At 39.4% G+C, this 18,528-nt stretch overlaps 1 protein-coding gene across 1 annotated transcript in view; it reads right to left on the bottom strand.

Moving 5' to 3' along the window:
* Positions 1–277: 277 nt before the first annotated feature.
* Positions 278–18,528, bottom strand: part of arhgap27 (Rho GTPase activating protein 27) — a 31,797-nt gene continuing 13,546 nt past the window's right edge. The window contains exons 3-18 of the mRNA XM_026178185.2: positions 15,633–16,109; positions 13,336–13,578; positions 12,123–12,203; positions 10,954–11,076; positions 9,106–9,195; positions 7,104–7,171; positions 6,927–7,014; positions 6,417–6,518; positions 4,281–4,379; positions 3,170–3,269; positions 2,873–3,010; positions 2,415–2,513; positions 2,236–2,313; positions 1,954–2,085; positions 1,732–1,837; positions 278–1,608 (exon numbers count right to left, since the gene is read on the bottom strand). Coding sequence (XP_026033970.2) covers positions 1,437–1,608; positions 1,732–1,837; positions 1,954–2,085; positions 2,236–2,313; positions 2,415–2,513; positions 2,873–3,010; positions 3,170–3,269; positions 4,281–4,379; positions 6,417–6,518; positions 6,927–7,014; positions 7,104–7,171; positions 9,106–9,195; positions 10,954–11,076; positions 12,123–12,203; positions 13,336–13,578; positions 15,633–16,109 — 2,196 coding nt within the window. The 3' untranslated portion in view covers positions 278–1,436. The remainder of the gene's footprint in view (positions 1,609–1,731; positions 1,838–1,953; positions 2,086–2,235; positions 2,314–2,414; positions 2,514–2,872; positions 3,011–3,169; positions 3,270–4,280; positions 4,380–6,416; positions 6,519–6,926; positions 7,015–7,103; positions 7,172–9,105; positions 9,196–10,953; positions 11,077–12,122; positions 12,204–13,335; positions 13,579–15,632; positions 16,110–18,528) is intronic.

The following is an 18,528-nucleotide window of genomic DNA, read 5'->3' as shown; positions in this document are numbered from 1 at the left end:
AATAATGACGCAATCCTTTTTATTCAACAAATGTCGAATATTAATTTAACCGAAAGTGTTTTTCACTTTAGATTAATATTTAGTTAAAATTGTCATAAAATGATAAGATAACTCAAATCAAAGAGTAGAAAAATTGTTTCAAGCTGAGGGCTTAAAGCAGTCTGAGGCTTGAACTTTTGAATAACATGGTTTACTTGTATATATGTTGACCCCATTATTTGAAACCTTGGAAATTATTATTTATGAGAACATCCACAATTATAAAAATATACATGACAAGTGTAACAGGCCAGCTTTAATGAAAAAACAAATTCTTAAATGTATTTCTCCCATTTACAGCTTATAAACACATGATTGCAAGAAAAAAACATACACACATAAACCTTTTTTAACAAAGTTATTTTATTATGGAATAACTTGTGCATTTTCACCAACTTGAAGCATAAATATGCCATCTATTTCTATTTACATGTCATAAAGCTACAATCCATGTTTCTGTTCTGAATTTCAAACTGTTGCTACTTTATATCTCTGTGCTGTTATTATACAATTTCTTCAAGTACAGCATGATTGAAAAATGATGTTTTCAGTTGAAAATAATCTACAAGTTGCACAAGTACTCTAAGTCACCATCATCTATTTCATAGCAAGAAGTATTAATATATTTTTTTACACATTTCTATATTACAATAAAATTCCTGCGTAAAAATGAGGCCGAAAAAGAAGAAACAATATTAGCATAGAATCTCAGATATTGCCATGAGTGATAAACTGTAAATTACTAAAAATAAAGATAAAAGCAATAAAAGAAAATTTGCTAAAGAGAGAATTAATGCATTTCTCCAAGTTTGACCTATTGGTTCTATTATCACTGAGATTTAGATAAACCAAAACAAAAAAAGCAATAAAATAAAATCTCCAGAAAGTGACTTGTGAGATTTAGACACCTAGAGTTCCAGGGAGGGAGAGCAATTTGTTACAGTCTTCACTCCATACACACACACACACACACACACACACACACACACACACACACACACACACACACACACACACACACACACACACAAAACAAGCTCAGTGGCTTTGAAACGGTAAACCAAACAACACCTGTCAACACCCATGTAGCTCGACTTCCTCTCCTGCAATACTGCCAACGTAGGGTCTAACGGTGTAAGCTGCACACGACAGAGAAAATCCAGATAAAACAGTGGTTAAACATGCTTCAAATATCCTCAGCGATGAGCACGTGAAGATCCCTTTCCTAGTCTGAATAAACTTGAAGACCCCTTTCACATATTTTACAGAAGGAGTTTAACTTTCCAGATCGCACACTGCAGCTGCTGATTTGCAAATGCAAAGGTAAATCTATCTCTTTAAACAATTTGACCACATTTACATGTTGGCCCAGGTCTGCACTGGAGGTTTGTTACTGTTTATTGGAAGAGATAGTTGTATTCGTTCAGGACGAACTCCACTATCTGGTTCTGGAAGACCATGTGCATCGCGATATTCCCCGACTCCATCTCTGGCCGAAGAAGCGTTGGGCCGAACACAATTGCCACATTCTGTACAGTCATACGATTATCCTGCCCATATTCAATAACCCTGTGAAAGAAATTCAATAATTATGACAAATCCTCTCAATTTCAATATGAATATAAGCACAGTAAGCAAAATAAATAAATAAAAGATAAAATGCAAAGGACAGAAAAGTAAAGTGTCACAAACCTGTGTAAATGCCCGAATAGAAGCTTCATGGTGTCGTGGTTTGGAGCAGGAAGTGACTGGATCAAGTCATACATGTGATCCCGTTTTGTGTTGAAATCACCAATTCCTAGAAATACATAACAATTGTTAATGATCAATGGCAACACTCACTGCAATTTCACCTGTAAAAATTGATGATATAGCGCTTAGAATTAGGCTTATTGTTAATTAAAGAATGCTCACTGATGGCTGAGATGAACTTATTAAAGTGGCTGTATGGGAAAAGCGGCTCAGAAAGCTCCCGGAAAAATAACTTCAGCGCTCCAGTGATGACGTGAACATCTTCCCACTGACCGTCCTCGAGGTCCAGTTCATCTGTTTATACACAACACATGCACTTGCTATTAAAACCCAGCAGGGGTCACTGCTGTCTAAAATGAGCCTATGAGATCAACACCACAGTATGTTCCTTGCCCATGAGGTGACTGACTGAATTAATTAGTTTAACACATTGATTGATTTTACCGTGATCGGCCTTGAAGCGCAGTTTCTGAATGACAGCGAGGTTCCCACTGACTCTGTAGAGTCCATCAATATCCAGACCTAGAAATCAGCAAGTAAGCACCAGCGAGTCAGCTGCTTGATCACGCACACAGGAAGATATACTTTGTAATTATTCCACTGTGATATAAATAAGGTGTTACCTCGCCTTTCCACTGCATTAATACATTTCTCTACAAAACTCGGTACTGTAGTCTTTTCATGTGCGCACAATGTCGCAAGGTCACAACCAAAGACATTTTCTGCAAAGAATTAGAAGAGTTTGATTACACACAATATCAGAAATGAATATTAAATATACTCATAACTCTTGAAGACATCTAGTTGGACGAAAGCATGGCTATTACACACTTCCTTAGAATTTCATTGTGTTTGTTTTGCCATTTTGCTGTCCATGCACTAGAAATAAGCTCTAAAAAGAAGTGAACTGAACTGAAAAGCGGGTAGGAAAATTCAAAGCAGCTCGTATTTAAATGCTGATATAGGCACAACATCAGTGCTCAGTGTTTGGGAGGCACAAAGACTGATTTTTCCCTCCTATTCAAATCAGCCAAAGCCTGCAAATGACAACAAAGCTCTACATTTCCTCGTCTGAAATCACCTCTGATGTAGCCTTTTTCTTTGACCGTCTGCAACGTGGGACGCTTCATGAGGAACTTCATCAGTTTGGTTCGGACCTTCTTCTGCTCTGTTTCTGCTGCAGTGGTGGTTGCAGCTGTACTTGTAACACTTCCCCTTGCTAAAGATAGCAACAATAGACATTTAAAAAGGATGGGAGGGTAGCTCACAAATGTCTTATCTATCTAACTGAAGCACAATCATTATGCTGCTCATGCCACAGTTAAAATCAGAGATAATTTGCTTTTTTTTTTGCTGAAGTAGAAGAAGCTGTACTTACATTTTCTCTTGTCTACGGCACCTCCCACCTTCTCATCTGTGTTGGGGATCTTTTCATAAATGTCTGCATCCTCCTCCTCAGAATGATGTTCCTGGTACTCCTGGTAAACACAGACAATCAAAACAAATGAATCTTGATGTAGAGTTTTTCTAATTTTACCTTTTTTTAAAGAAATGTTCCATCTAGTGACCACGTAGCTAAAAACAGAAATCTACTAGCTTCTTAACTAGGAAAAAATGTGAGACAATTGTGTGTTTTCTAATGCTGTGGTTTTCTACACATTAAATGAACTTGATATTAGTTTTAATTGATTTTTGTTTTTAGCCAGAGTTACGCTAGTAGTCTAGAACCAAAGAGCCAAAGAACATCCAGCTCCCGGTCTCTGGACATCCAGCTTTGTAGGGTTGCTTGCAAGATTGTCCAGAATGAATGGCACCCCTTTGGAGGTATAGCCCAAAATACAGTCCCATAAAGTTATGTATGCTTTCCCAGTGTACTCATCTGTGCTAATCCAAAAGCATGAAGCTCAGATGTTGAATATCCAAATATAGCACTTACACAAAACTTCATTGGCAAATAAGCTAATGTTTAAGGCTTCATCTGAGCTGAAACATGAGTACATTTGTTGACACGGCAAAAGCTTTTTCTTAAACTTTGAGCAAGTTCTACCTGTTTACCTTTGGGTATTTAACACTAATTATTAGGGACTTCAGGCGTGAAGCAGCAGCAGCAGAGATCTGCCTCCTGTCATCATCACCATCAACCACAACAACCAGAAGTTTCTGTTGTGATCTTCTAATGTCTAGTTACCGTTGGGTGCAATTAAGCTTTGGTGGTCAAAATCTGGCTCCCTGTAAGTGTTGATTTATGCCATTTATTGATACAAAATTTAAGAAACTTGATGAAATATGCGGGTTTGTTTTGTGTAGGAGCTGAATTGGAGTGAATATCTACACAATGTTATTAACAGGAAATGGAACAGATCAACTTCTATAAACAGACGCAAATTTAATATTTTCATATAAGAAAAAAATAGAAGACAAATAAGCTATTAAACCATTTTAATGCAGCCTAATTTTGATTATTCTGTAAAAGCAGTTTAAAGACTTACAAGTTGCCTTATGGTGTCCACTAAGACTTTATGCCAGTCAGTGATGATGCTTTCGGTGTCATATTGCAACAGAAACTCCACACCATTCTTTCCTTTTAACTGAAATGCAGAAAAATCACAGATTAAAAGAATTTATATATATATATACATTTTTATTTTTGCAAGCACAAACCCAAACATATGATGTGACTCATAAATCGCTGCTAGATTATTTATAGAAGAGCTCCTGTTACTGACTGAACTCGCAACACTTTTTTCAAAGAGGAAGTGAGTGAGATCTTATTTTAGCTGTGCATTTATGGAACCAGCTCTACTAAAGCACGAACACACCCACATATACAAAAAAACATTAAATCGCACACATAGAGAGACGTCCCGCCCATATTGAAAATGAAAACAATTCACTGCTCTCTTGAACAATAAGAGCTGTAAGGCCTTGAAGAACTGAAAGACTAATGAATCTACAGCTCCTTTCTTCAGGAGGAAGAATGAAGCAACTTGTGTGGCAAATAAAAGCTACATGTAACATCATTATGTTCGCAAGTTAGAAAACTACACAACCCAGCTAATACATACAATATATGGACAAAAGTACTAGGCACCTACACATTACACCTACAGGAGTCGCTCGGCTGTGGAAACCCATGACATGACGTTCTTGGTGCAGTTTTCGTGCTGATTTTAGTGGCCGAGGAGGTGTGGAACTGTTTATTGACTGAGTCAGCAGAGTGCTGGCGATTTTGATGCATTGTATGCCTCAGCACCTCTGCCCTGTTACTTTACATGATCTGCCACTCCATGGCTGAGTTGCTGTGGTTCCCAAGTGCTTTACAGTTGATCGTGGAATTTCACAAACTGACTTGTTGCAGTGGTGGCCTCCTACTACAGTACCATGCAGGAAATCTGTGAGCTCTTTAGAGTGAAGCACTCCTAGGCTCGCTGTTTGATTATACAACATTATACAACTCTGGCAAAGCCGCTGAAAACACCTGAATTCAAGGATTAACCCTTTAAACCCTAACCTAATTTACCCTTTACAGCAGGGGTGTCCAACTCCAGGGCTCAAGGGGTGGTGTCCTGCAGGCTTTAGATGTATCCTTGATCCAACACAGCTGATTTAAATGGCTAAATGACCTCCTCAACATGTCTGGAAGTTCTCCAGAGGCCTGGTAATGAACTAATCATTTGATGCACGTGTGTTGACCCTGGGTGATATCTAAAATCTGCAGGACACCGGCCCTTGAGGCCTGGCTTTGGACACCCCTGCTTTAAACCCTAACCCATCGCCGGTGACGGGTTAGGGTTTAAAGCAGGAGTTTTTATTGGAGTGTGGCCCAATACTCCCCCCCCCCCCCCCCCCCCCCCAATACATTGTAGCTAATATTACTTCTATAACTGCTAGCTGCTAAAATGATCTTTTAAGGAAGTGAATTTTCATATATTTAGCGAGCTTTTAATGCATTTTCATAGTGTTTCGGATCTCAGTTCTATAGTTCGAGGTCAATTGTCTTCCCCTCCAGTGGGCATGATTTTCAGTGTGAAATGTGGGGCACTGAGTGCCCTCCTCTTTTCTCTGTTTTTCTGTTCTCTGACATCCTGCCAGTGACATCAACCTCTGTATGCTATTGATGGTTATTTTGTTTCATAGACAAGAAAGAAGGCTTCCCGTGGGACCTATAATCGAGGATGCACAACTTTAGCAAGTGTTTGTTTTTGTGTTTGATGCTGAACACACTTGGAATAGAGGACGAGTCTATGCATAAGCAGATGTTTATATTCTTTTTTTTAGTATTTCAAATGAACAACAGGGATCAGAGTTTTTTCCCTTCACAGTTTGCAACTGTAATAAAAGATGCACATCTTGTGACCGCGTGTGTTCTGAATTAAATTAAAATTAGACCTAAATATAAAGCTTGTCTGTTATACTGTTATACTTCTACGGCATCTGAGACCAAAAACTAGCACAGCAGGCTATAACAAAAAAAGTAGAAGAAGAAATCATGCAGTTTTATGTCTTTGAAATGCGGCTCTGATGCTAGGATATCTCATTTTGTTAAATATCTGCATCTCTGGTGAGAGAGAAGAAAGGAATCAAGGATGTACAAGCTTAGAAATGAGCACTGTCAACGAACACACCTCTAAAACATTCTTTTTGCTCGATTTGTCCTTTGTGGCCCAGCCAATCGTTGCTCCGCGCAGATCCACCGCAACCTCCGGGACAATGTGATTGGTTTTGTTCTGCAAGGAGAAAAACAAAATCCAGGTGTTTACAAAACTGACGGCACGGCATTCCAAGAATCAAGATGCCTTTAATAAAAGATGTGGCTGTCCTTGGCAGCTCGTGACCCGAGGGCCTTAACGCATTCTCATAAAGGTGACACCTCAGCTGGCAACACGTTGCAGTTTAGGTTTTCCTTTCCCTCTCTCAGGTGAGAAATGTGATAGTATCGTGCAGATGATAAGAACAGATAGTTGATATTTAAAATCAAGAAGAAAGAACTGAAAACTTATTTCATGAAGAGTTGTGACTACATTTAGTCACAACCCTGCCAGAAATGAGCAAGAATGCTGTGTCAGAGCTCCTATTATTATGCTCATATCATTAATATGAGCGCTTCCGTTGTTAATACAAAGCGTATACTATACCGCGGCCCCTGATGATGCAGATTTTGGGTCCTTGTGGAACGTCAGCACCCCTCCATGGAGAACAGTCCACGTTGGGGCCCAGTTTTTCCTGGAATGGGAGAAGATTCATAAGTAACACAGAAACTCGAGAAATGTGAGTAAGATACTTGCAAAATACACCTCAAAGCAACCTCTTACCTTACTTTCCTTCCATTCTCAGACACTTTTGTTTTATTAAGAATTCCAGCTTTCTCCAAGTTCTGCACCTAAAAATACAAACAGTAAACATCTTTGAATTGTTAGCAGATCATGTTTAGTTATCAGGCTTATGAGTAAAATTTACTTGTGGGATGAAATGAAGGGCAGCAGGTTGAACGCAAACGTCTTCAGCAGCATTATGCATACAGAGTATATTAAACAGCACTGCCTTCTCTATTACAATACACTGCATAAAGAATTGTTATAATTATTAATTTATTTTATGTTTCACATCCAAGGGTGCTGATTTTACTTCGCAGCAGTTTGCTTCTTTTCTTTTTTCACCCATTCTGTTGTAGATTTGCTGTTGTGCATGGGATTTCTGTCCTGTAGCATGACCCAGCTTTACCTGTCAGACAGATCTGTCCTCAGATTGGGCTCTAGAATTTTTTACTATGCAGAGGTCAACTCAATGACTGCAAGGTGCTCAGATCCTGTGGCCGCTAAACAAAACCAGATCATCACCCCTCCACCACCAGGGTTGACAACTTGTAGGAGGTGTTTGTGTCGATACGCCATGTTTGTTTTTCACCGAATGTGGTGTTGTGGATTATGGACAGACACCTCCACTCTGGTCTTGTCTGTCAAAGGTACCGTACAGTACAAGAGTCTGGTGGTTTGTTCAGATGCAGCTTTTCAACACCTGAAGACTAGCTAACTGTCAAAGTTTCTGTTTTTATAGAGATGGTTACACTCACCGATGATCAGTTAATCCAGTTTACTTGATTAACAGCACCTGACTGTTATTTAGACTCTTATTTCTTCTTACGGCATCCTTGGCATACATTTTTGCAAAAATTTGGAAAGCTTCAAATACACTAACATGACATGCACAATGTGCTAAAACTATGCTGTTAGTCCTGTTATGTGTTGTTTAAGGCTTTAAGGCAACAGCACAGCAGCTTTTCTCTAGAACAGGGGTCTTGAACAGACAGTGCCAAATGCAGCTCTTCTGCCCATCACCAGTGACTCCCTGTGGCTTTGACAAAACCCCGCCCCCAAAAAACAGATGAATATGAAATTGATCAACGTCTCAGTAACAAAGCTGTTTTCAGCTGCTCCCTCAAAATTGGTCACCACAGCAGGTAGCTCTGCATTCCTAAAACAAACCCCAAGGGATCTGCGTCCCCTCCCCAGACTGAAACAGGAAATTTACACTTGTTAGGCAACTGTGTGAACCACAACACTAAAGAGACGCTAACACCACAAGACTTCTAAAACAGTGAGCCACTATATAGTATATAAGTAAATGTCAACCCAGTGTGTGCAAAGTTGATTTCCGGGGGACTACTTTTAGAGGATACGCATTGATCAAACAGTGGCAGGGTTGTGTAAATTTTCAACATTCTTATAAAATTAAGTACAGCTGCCAGAATGAGAGCTCAACAGATAAAAATTTTAGGAAGAATCAATTTTGGTTTAAAGTAAGAAAAAAGAAGAACTTCGCATAACTTGTCCTTTGATCTACAAGAGTGACTTTCAGGCCGGATCTATCACAGTTTCAAGACAACAGATCTGTCTTCAGCCAGATGCACATTTAGGCAAAAACATACAGCAAAGGGTTTGCAGGTTTCCAGCAAGGGTGAGCAATGGGGTGATTTCAATACAGTACAGTATTTAATGCATGGAATGAAACTGGTTGAGTGCAACAAATGCTCGGCTAATTATCTAAAAAATGACACCTTTTGCCCATCATAGATAGATGCACCTATCTATAGATCAAGGGCAGGCAAGCTCTCTAACTAACCACCCACATTATAGCGCAGCCACTTTGAGGTCAGATAATAAGGATTTCTCCAGGGCCAAAACCCAAAAGCCTTAAGAGAGAGACACAGAACTCCTTTCAGTTAAAGGTGAAGATCAGAGTAATTTTGTTGCTACTGAGAATTCATCAAAAGCAGTCAGTCAGTACAATCCTTGGCAGGACATAAGCTCCGCTCACATTTTGCTGCGTCTCAGGAGAGTTTCCTGTACTGGAGCTGTCACTGGAGCTGTAGTCTGACATGTTCCTCCTGTGAGTCGGGGCGAATCTCTGAAAGACAGTGAGGAGATTTGTCATTCAAAAAACCCACAAAGCTTACCCAAGCATGTAAATTTAAATTTTGAATAAGCAGAAATCAAAATCAGCAGATAAGATTTACATTTCTTTAAATGATTAACATCTTATATCATCAGGAGGAGCTAAAGTAACTCTTACATGATGAAATATGTGCTTATTTGTTGCACTATAGCTGCAAATGTAGCATGTACTGGAAAAAACAACAATGTGTTGATAACACTTTGAAGATAGCGTTGCTACACTACACTACCAAGTGAGACTTGTTTAGAAGTGTAGCAAAGGGTGAATGATTAAACACCAGTATCTCATTTCACCAAAATAGGATATCTAGGAAAACTCATCCCTCGCCATCTGAAATTGGTTGAAAAGTGAAAGGACTCAGTTCCTCCTCAGTTCCTCTGCAAACCCCCCTGACAACCAGCAGTTTCATACTCAGACTCTTCTTTCTATGGAAATACGAAATACTACACCACTGTGACACAATGGTTACCGTGTGTGAGGAAAAATACGTTTTGACTGACTCTGAATCTCAAAAAATCCATGATTCACATGTAGGTATATATTAATGGCTTAAATGTGCATGTAGGTTGTATAGAAGATGCATTTTGCCCTGTCATTTTCTATGATGTGGCTTACAAGATTTAGATATCTGAGGCTGTGGGTGGGCATCCTGTATGTGTAAATCGGTGTTATCTATTTATCTCCATGCTTCACATGCATAGGTGCACTGCAGCCCTGAAAGTTTTTAGACTTTATTTGCCACAAGGACTCAAATGCTCTGGATTAAAACAGTCTTTAACCTGTTAATCCCTGACTATGCAGGTCATGTACTGAAGAGTGAGCGTCTTGTGCACTGCCCCTTGCAAGCTCTACCCAGACTATCTGGCATTGTGTGCTACGTGTGAAAACAACTCTGGGCAACGTCCTGACTTGATTCTCCAAACACCACCTTAATACTTAGTTTTTAGTTTGACTGTAACATCTGTCTAGGGATTGCAGATATGAAATGTAGTTTCTTGGCTTCTTAAATCTGTCACATTTTCTCAGTGTTCAATACTGAGCACTATCCTTGTTAATATGGCATTAAATGGTCAGAAGAACAACAATCACCTAACAATATGCACTTGGTTTTAATTTTTTTAAATACACAATTGTATTACCTAACTTATTATTATAATTCTGGTCTTTTTATGTTTCAGGTGTGCGACAAAAAAGAAAAAATAAACTGTTGCTTACAGTCTTTGTCATCATTCAGCCTTTTCACACTAATAAAAAAATGAAACTTTATATCAAAAAGATGACAGTTGATCCAAAGCCTGTTTTTCTTGGTTTGAGTAAACTCTTTGGTTCCAGTGAAGAGAAATCCAGTGTTGTACCCTTGAGCAACACGGTTGCTTTGAACCCCTGACTGCTAGAGGTGACTTGTTTAGCACAAGCCCTTTATTGTATACCAGAAGTCGCAGGTGTTTGTGGAAATATCGCTTTTTGCTCTCCCTCATCCTCCCTCTCTCTGTTTCTGTAAATAAGCGTGGTGTGGAGCTAATTTGCCTTGCTAAATAAGGGTTAAAAAGCATAGTAGTGTTGATTGTTAAACAGGTACTTACCCTCACCACTTTTGCCTGACTAAAGCTTTCTGTTTAACCCAGGCGACACACCCTGAATACGTGATACAGCTTGTGCTTAAACAAGCATGTGCTATTAGTGGGTGTATATGCATGTGCATGTTCGTACCCCATCTTCCTGGGCAGAGCTGAACTGAGCAGGTCCCACGGTGTGTCTCCAGTTTTTGATGACAGACATGCCATCCGCCTCAACGCCATTCTCCACCCTCAACTGGCCATAAGCTACAGGGGCCTAGAGGGACAAAACACAGTTTAGTTTCATTGATTAAATGCAAGAAAATGAGTGAAAGGACGCAACTTTAAGGATCAGTGTTGCTTTAATTTAGACAAGTGAAAGTTTGATCCTACTTATCTGCCAAAGGATATGAAATATAGTGCTTTAGTTAAAATTCATATTCAAAATTTAATCCTTATTTCAGAGCCTGAGTATGAGACGGCTCAAACCCTCAGGTAATCTGGAACAACTACCTGTCTCGTTACACTCTGTGTCTCCCTAAAACTTTTATACTGCAAGCTAATTGAATGAGCTCCCAGTTTATAACACTAGCTGTACTCCAGCATTAGCAGTATTCAAAAATAAGCTAAAATCATCCCTGTTTAGTTAAACCTTTTAGCAGCATAAAATGATCACTTTATTAAATGTATGCTACATTTATAGATTTGATTTCTAGGACCGTATCATTTTTACTGCTCTCCTGATCATCTTAATATTATTTCAGTTTTAATTCTGCTTCTTAACATTGATTTGAGTAATTTATCTTCTCTTCTTGCCTACTGTCTTAGTGTTGCATGCAACTGCAACTTTTGCGGTAGCTTATGCATTGTGCAGAGAATTGTGCTTCTACTCTGGAAGAAGTTTTCTATGAATATACATATAAAGTTACGCTTGTTTCCTGTTTATTCAAATCTACTATGCAGTAAGTAGACGGGTACAGGAGTGGCAGTGGCTGTGGTTTAGGAAGTAGAGTAGGTCATCTACTAATCGGAATACTGAAACCCGAGTTGCTCATCGAAGTGCGACTGTTTGATAGAAACACCTGGAATAAGAAAAAGTTGCTGTGTGAATGTGTGTGTGAGGGATGAACGAGACATGTTGTATAAAGCACTTTGAGTGCAGTACAATAGAAAAGTGCTGTATTCAAACTAGTCCATTTAGCATTACGTAGAAATTGATTTTCATAATTTATATTCAAACTGTAAAAACATGTCTAAGAATCAGTGATAATCTTGCATGAAAAACGCTGTCGACTACTTTGTTAAGTGGTGTGAGATCTTTACCTCGGGCAGGTTCCACAGAGACCTGGAGCCATCTCTTAGATAGTAGTAGGTCTGCCCCTGCTCATCCAAAGATTTGATCCACTGTTACACACAATGCACTTGTTTTAGTTAAACATGTCTCGGTGTTACAGAAAAAGTTAATTACTGTAAATAGTTAAAAAAAAATGTCTTGCTCAGGTAGTTTCACTTCCTTAGGGCTAAAACAACGCTCACACATGATCTGCTGCATGCTGCTGGAGAAAATGTTACTGAAAATGGTATCCACGCTAATCTCAGTGCAGATGAGGACTTTGTCGCATATTTGGATGTAATGTAATTACAAACTAAGACGCTTGCAAATGCACATCACATGACCAGTCATGCATGGGCTGGGCGCGCATGGTGCAGCATAAACAGGAAGCAGAGAACTGGTTTCTTCTTGAAAATACTACAGAGGAAGAATGGCAATAGACAAACAGTACAACCAGAGTTTTTTCCACTTTGGCTGCCAATGAGGTGAAACTGTTACTGAAAGAACTAAGTGGTAATTTGAGGACAGAATGTAGTTTTACAAAGCAAACCAGGACTGTAACTGTGATTTATTACTAGAGGAAATCTAGGTAACAGGAGAGGAGAACTCAAACAGCCCAGATATGATGTTTATCTTATTTGTTTTTTATGACTAACAAGACCCGAGCACCACCCGAGCACCACTTCAAAAACTTTCTGTTTGAGTCCACGAAGAATAAAACACTGCTCCATATTTGAACTAACACTAGGGTTTCCATAAGACTTTGTTTTAAAGGTCTTAAAAGTGGCATGGATGCTTGGCATTAACGCACTAAAATGACACGTTTTTTGGCAAAAACATATTACAGTGAATGGAGCCTGAAATCCTGTCCAGGAGTCAAACTGGGTGGACTGCACGTGACGATTTTGTAACTTTCCAAAACAGATCCATGGTCTGTTCACACAGTAACCGGACAGAAGTGTGTGATGGGGAAAATATGCAGTGTTTGTCATTTTCTCTCAACTCTATTCTTAGCCACACTAGCTACACGCCTCCCTGGATAATTGCACAACTGGAATGACGTCAAAACAATCACAGATAACATTGATATACTGGGTTTCCAAACAATCATCATGGTAACTATGCTGGAACGTGTTTGAAGCCGTTTCATCACATTTTCAAACGTTTTGCAGGATAATTAACCTGAATTCTGATTGGGCAGACCTGATCTGGAGAGTTTTCACTGGTGAACACCCACGTCCCATCTTTCTCCACAGTGAGGTTCCAACCAGCCGGGGTGTTGCGGTCCAGGTTGGCCCTGGGGATTACGGGCCGGGTCACATGGGTGAAGCTGTAGTCTTTTGGGATTGGGGCTGGAGGTCCTGTGGCATGGGTGTCCTCATAGCCCTCTGGTGGATCTGCAGGCGGGTAATCCTCCGAGGGGTAGTCCTCCTCCGGTAAAGGAGGCTGGGGATGAAGACACAGTACGTTAAGTTACACATAAGTCCCACTCAGGGTTCAACACATGAGCTGTGACCCAAATGGGTTTTGTTTTATTTTACGAGGAAAATACTAAACCAAAACTAGGAACTGGTTTGATTTGGCAAAGCAATGCATAAGCACTTAAAATATGGAAAAGAGTCAATGTGGTTCTACGTGAAAGTCTCAAAATCCATCTTCTGACAGTTTTTAAGGCTTCAAATGAAGCAATTTCTTTTCTTTTGCAAAAGTAAGAAAGACAAATGAAAGGCCTGAATGGAAATAGTTCCCCCTTTGCAAACTTTATTGTAAGCATAACATTAAAAAACCAAAAGATAAGTGAGACTTTATTTCAAGGATAAAATAATTATTGTCACTTTATGTCGTTTTTAGGCATTAAAAAGCATCAATTAATCAGCAACGTAAAACCCTTATGAACTGTCGGGATTGTATATATATCCATGCCTTGATGTAAAAGCAATGAATTCATTAATTCACCAACTATGTTTTTATAATCATGCTTGTATATTTCTCGCAGTCAAGCCTGCTGTTATTGTGGTGGGCTAAAAAAAAAAAGAGCAGAAAATGAATGTGTATTCTGATGAATTCCTAATGTCGTAATCATGAGTCAACTCCTTTATCACTGCATAAAGTTCCTTCAGACAAATTGGTGACCCGGCCTTTGGTGACAGAGAGGCCCCCAGAACCTCTCTGTTTCCACGATGGAGGAAAGCTGGCTTAAAGGAAGCTAAAATGGCTTGTTCCACACAATGTAGGAACCCGAGACCGCATTAAGGCCCGGTATAAAATAATTAAGGCTTATTTTCAACTCTGAATTATGCAAAGTTACTCTAATAAGTCCAAAATTTCTAATGAGGAATATAACATCCGCCTTGCACAACCCCCAACAAACACAAACATATCCAGCACAGAGAAAGAAAAAAGCGCCTTTACTCCCTGGAAGAACTTGTGCTTATTTCATCACGATTACAACATATGAATTTCACCAGAATACACATTCACAGATATTACTGCTCAATTTTTAATCTTTTTTACTTAGAACTGCAGGCCTCCCTGTAAACACTGATAACTCAAGATTGAAGAACAGTAATACCAACATTCATGAAAAAGTATTAATTCATGCACGTTGGTTCATGAGATTTTGATGCTTAGCTCTGTGATATACCATCATGGTCAGTTGCCATCTAAGTCTAATGATTTAATCCCCCCTTGGTGAATCTTGACCTCCTGTTTTATTAGCGCTGCTGTTTCACAGCAAGAGAATCCCAAGTTTTAAACCACAATATGCAGTTTTGTTTTCCATAAGCTCTGATTTCTCTCACTATTAAAAAACATGCTATGTTAATACTGCCATTCTTGGCCTAGGATGCTCTTAATCCCAAGAGTTTCACTTCCTGTTTAATAAAGAATAATAATAGTAAAAGTATTAACGCCTCCTCGGCCCTTTCCTGTTTTGAAATGTTGCTACATCCCACGGAATCATCTTGATTGGATAATTTCTTACTGTGACCCCGAAATAGAGCTTGATGACTTCCCTATGACTTTCATAAATGAGTCAGAATAGTTTCATGACCTCGATGTATTATTCTTTCTTGGCCTATTAATGCTTTTTCTCCAGCTCAGAAAAGTCATTCAAGGGGAAAAATGGGGTCACTGCCTGCTTGCACGGTTAAAAAACTTTTCATGATATAAATGTGAGTGGTAATTTGAAGTGAACTGTTTCTCAAATTTGCCCAATTTCCCAGAAGAAACAAAACATCACCAATAATTTTTAGGTAATTTAAAATGAGCACAGATGCCTGTCTTCATTTAAAGTTAAGAGACAATACTACTTAGTGTCCACTGTTGTGGATATTAAGTGCCAGGGCTGTGAGATTCCCTGATGAAAATGAGTCCTACTAGCTATGTAGGTGCAGGAGATTTAATTCCATTAAAAGCAGACTGTATTTACAGCTTTCCCTTGGGTGAAGCTAAAACAGGAGACAGAGAGCGGCTAAGTAGAGCAGCCATGCTGTCCTTACCCGCTCATCCTCATGAAACCTGTGCACACTCATAGGCTCCATCAGAGGCGGGTAGGGGCTCTGAGGATGCTCAGGGGGCTCCCAAGATGTTTCCCCAGACATTGGGTTGTAGAAGTATGGGCGACCACTGGTCTCATCCACTAACTGCTCCCAGTCTGAGGTCCACGCCGGTGGGGAGGCGGTGGACAGAGAAAGGACAGGAGATTGAGGAGGTGAGGGGGAATAAGGCTCCTCTGCAGGGAGTGGTTCGGGGTCTGTGGAGGGGTCTACAAAAGGGCTGTCCCAGGTTGTGCGCCCTGTGTTGGGGTGGTAGTAATACTCCTGTCCACTTTCGTCGTCAACGTGCACCTCCCATCCCTCTGGGTTAAGGTAGGAAGGAGAGTAGGACGAAGGAGCCGATGGAGGAGACTCTGAGATGCTTTTCCGGAGCTCTGCTACATTGACGTACACTGCTGACCGGAGATTTTCATCCTGCACCTGTGGAAAAACAAAGAAGGGACTCATTCATATGTGCTTCTACATTACAAAACACAAGTTTAAAGCAAACAAAGTAGATTCTTCTGTGGAGTTCATTTTTGAAGGTGTCAAACTCAGATCTTGTCACTTTAGTGTTCCTGTAAACACACAAAAAAGTAGCGCAAGTATTGTCAGCAGTGTCAAGTACTTGTCTTCAGTCCACTGCTCTTACTATTGCTCTTTATAAGTCAGCCTTCCGCATCTTACAGAGCACAGGAAGTAGCTTAGAGCTGAAAAAACCCCCACAGACACGCTCTTCCCTCAGTAATAATCAAAACCTATATTTGTCCACAAAACCACCTCCACATGGGTTTAAGCACCGTCTGTATTTAGCACTTGCTGCCATAGTTGATCATGTGCTGATCAGTGGTGGGTTTTGCGAAGTTTTTGTTAAATACTGTATTAAAAATAAAAAAAATAAAAAATAAAAATAACAACCACACAAATAACACCAAACCACAGGCCAACCATAGATGTTTGAAAACTAGGGTATGCGTTACTATTGCGCATCAGCTTTGGTCCTCTTGTTCGACTGCAAACCAGTTAACTACCTATTTCATTTCATTTTCTCTCTCAATGGGTTGTTAGGTCCTCAGTGTCACATTGCTTTCATGAACAGAGTTCCACATGAGTCCACTTGCTGCATGGCAGGAACACAACATGCAAAACAATCCTGATCATCACAACTAATTTGTTTAAAGAACACCAGCGAGAGTGAGTGCGATGAAAGGCTGCCACTGTCCTCAACCTTTCCTTAGTTACAAGTAGGTACCTGAAACAACTCCTGCACAAAAAAAACAAAAAAACCTTTGCTTTAAGTTACTGTGCTCTCACCTGTGCTCCACTATTCCTTTTTGTAAGACTTCTGAACATGGTGGCACAGATAAAAAGACAGGCTCCTTTCTGCTGCAGACTTTCCCATAAACTACCTCTTGTCACATAGGTAGTCTCATTTTTTATATTTATCAAGACTTGAGACCTGCGCATGTCAGTGCTGTATCTGGTCATAACTGCAATAAACAGAGTCCACAAAAGGAAAAAAAGTGCTAACAGGAAGCAGCAGAAAGTAACTCAGTACATGTCACAATCACAATAATAGCACAATACCTGCAGAAAATCTGATGAACAAATAGCAGAAATGCTCTCCGTCAAATTCATCTAAAGCTTTGTTTGTAGGGCATTATCTTTATTTGGCATATTAAATACAACATACAACTACTTGGAGGTGGGGAGACAGTCTATTTGTAACTTTACAATATAACTAAATGTAGTGTATGTATGCAATTGACATTATATCAATACGCTAATATTTAATAACCGTCATGGACATCGTCTGGTTATCCGAGCTGCCCTTATTTCGACTATGATCAGTTTTAAGGTACTATTCCTTAACTGCTTTACACCTGAAAGGCAAATATGACAGTTTTTACTGCACGATAAACATGCACATACACTGGGCGATAGTATTTAGTCCATTTTTATCTTCATAAAAAACGGTCAAAGGAAAAAATGCAACACAGTGATCAGGACACTGACAAAGTTCCAAGAATAATCAAACCTGCATGTTTCATGCAAACCTTATTTATAATTTGAGCATTGGAATGTGCACGGATTCTTGCTTCAAGCCTGCCCATATGGAAAAGAAATAGTAAAAACTTATATGATTTACTCATGAAAGTGGCCACTTTCTCATTACTTTCATATATTGTTTTAGTAAGTATCCAAAACATACAAGTTTCATTATATAATTTTTCAAGGGATCTTATGTGTTTTCACTCTTGTATGCTTTTCATACAAGTTTCACACAAGACAGATACAAACTTTATAAGATTTATATATATCTTTTCCATATGGGTGACTTGTACAGTTTTTCCTTCCTCACAAACGAGGAAGTCACTACACATATATGTACAGTCAGTCGGCATCAATTACATTGTTATGTTCTTTTCCAGACTTTATTTATTAGGTACAATGACAGCCACCAACGTAATCCGTTTCTGCATGAGTTCTTTTGCTTGGGAATGCAGGATTATTAGTTGTCAATGAGTATTTGAAATAGAGATGCGGCTGTTTTAGTACAAGTAAAGGCCATTTTTTGTAGCACCTTTGGCTTTAGTAGTCATTGTTAGAGTCCCGAAGCAGAACTTCTGGGGAAAAAGCACCTTGGAAGCCAAATCATTGCAGTACATGCCACATAACAGCAACATCCAGTGAAGTAGTGTTGCTTTCTCTCCCACCCAGTCAATGACATGATCCTATTTGACTCTTTACATGTAGTAAAGGCCAAAATAATAATAAAAAATCCTTAAATAATCTTAAAAGAGAAAACAAATGAAATGTAAGGAAAGAGAGCAGTGGATTGACATGCAGTGACAGTCGC

Source organism: Astatotilapia calliptera, chromosome 8 (genome assembly GCF_964374335.1).
Source record: "Astatotilapia calliptera chromosome 8, fAstCal68.1, whole genome shotgun sequence".
NCBI classification, from domain to species: Eukaryota; Metazoa; Chordata; class Actinopteri; order Cichliformes; family Cichlidae; genus Astatotilapia; species Astatotilapia calliptera.
This window is presented reverse-complemented; position numbering and strand designations above follow the sequence as displayed.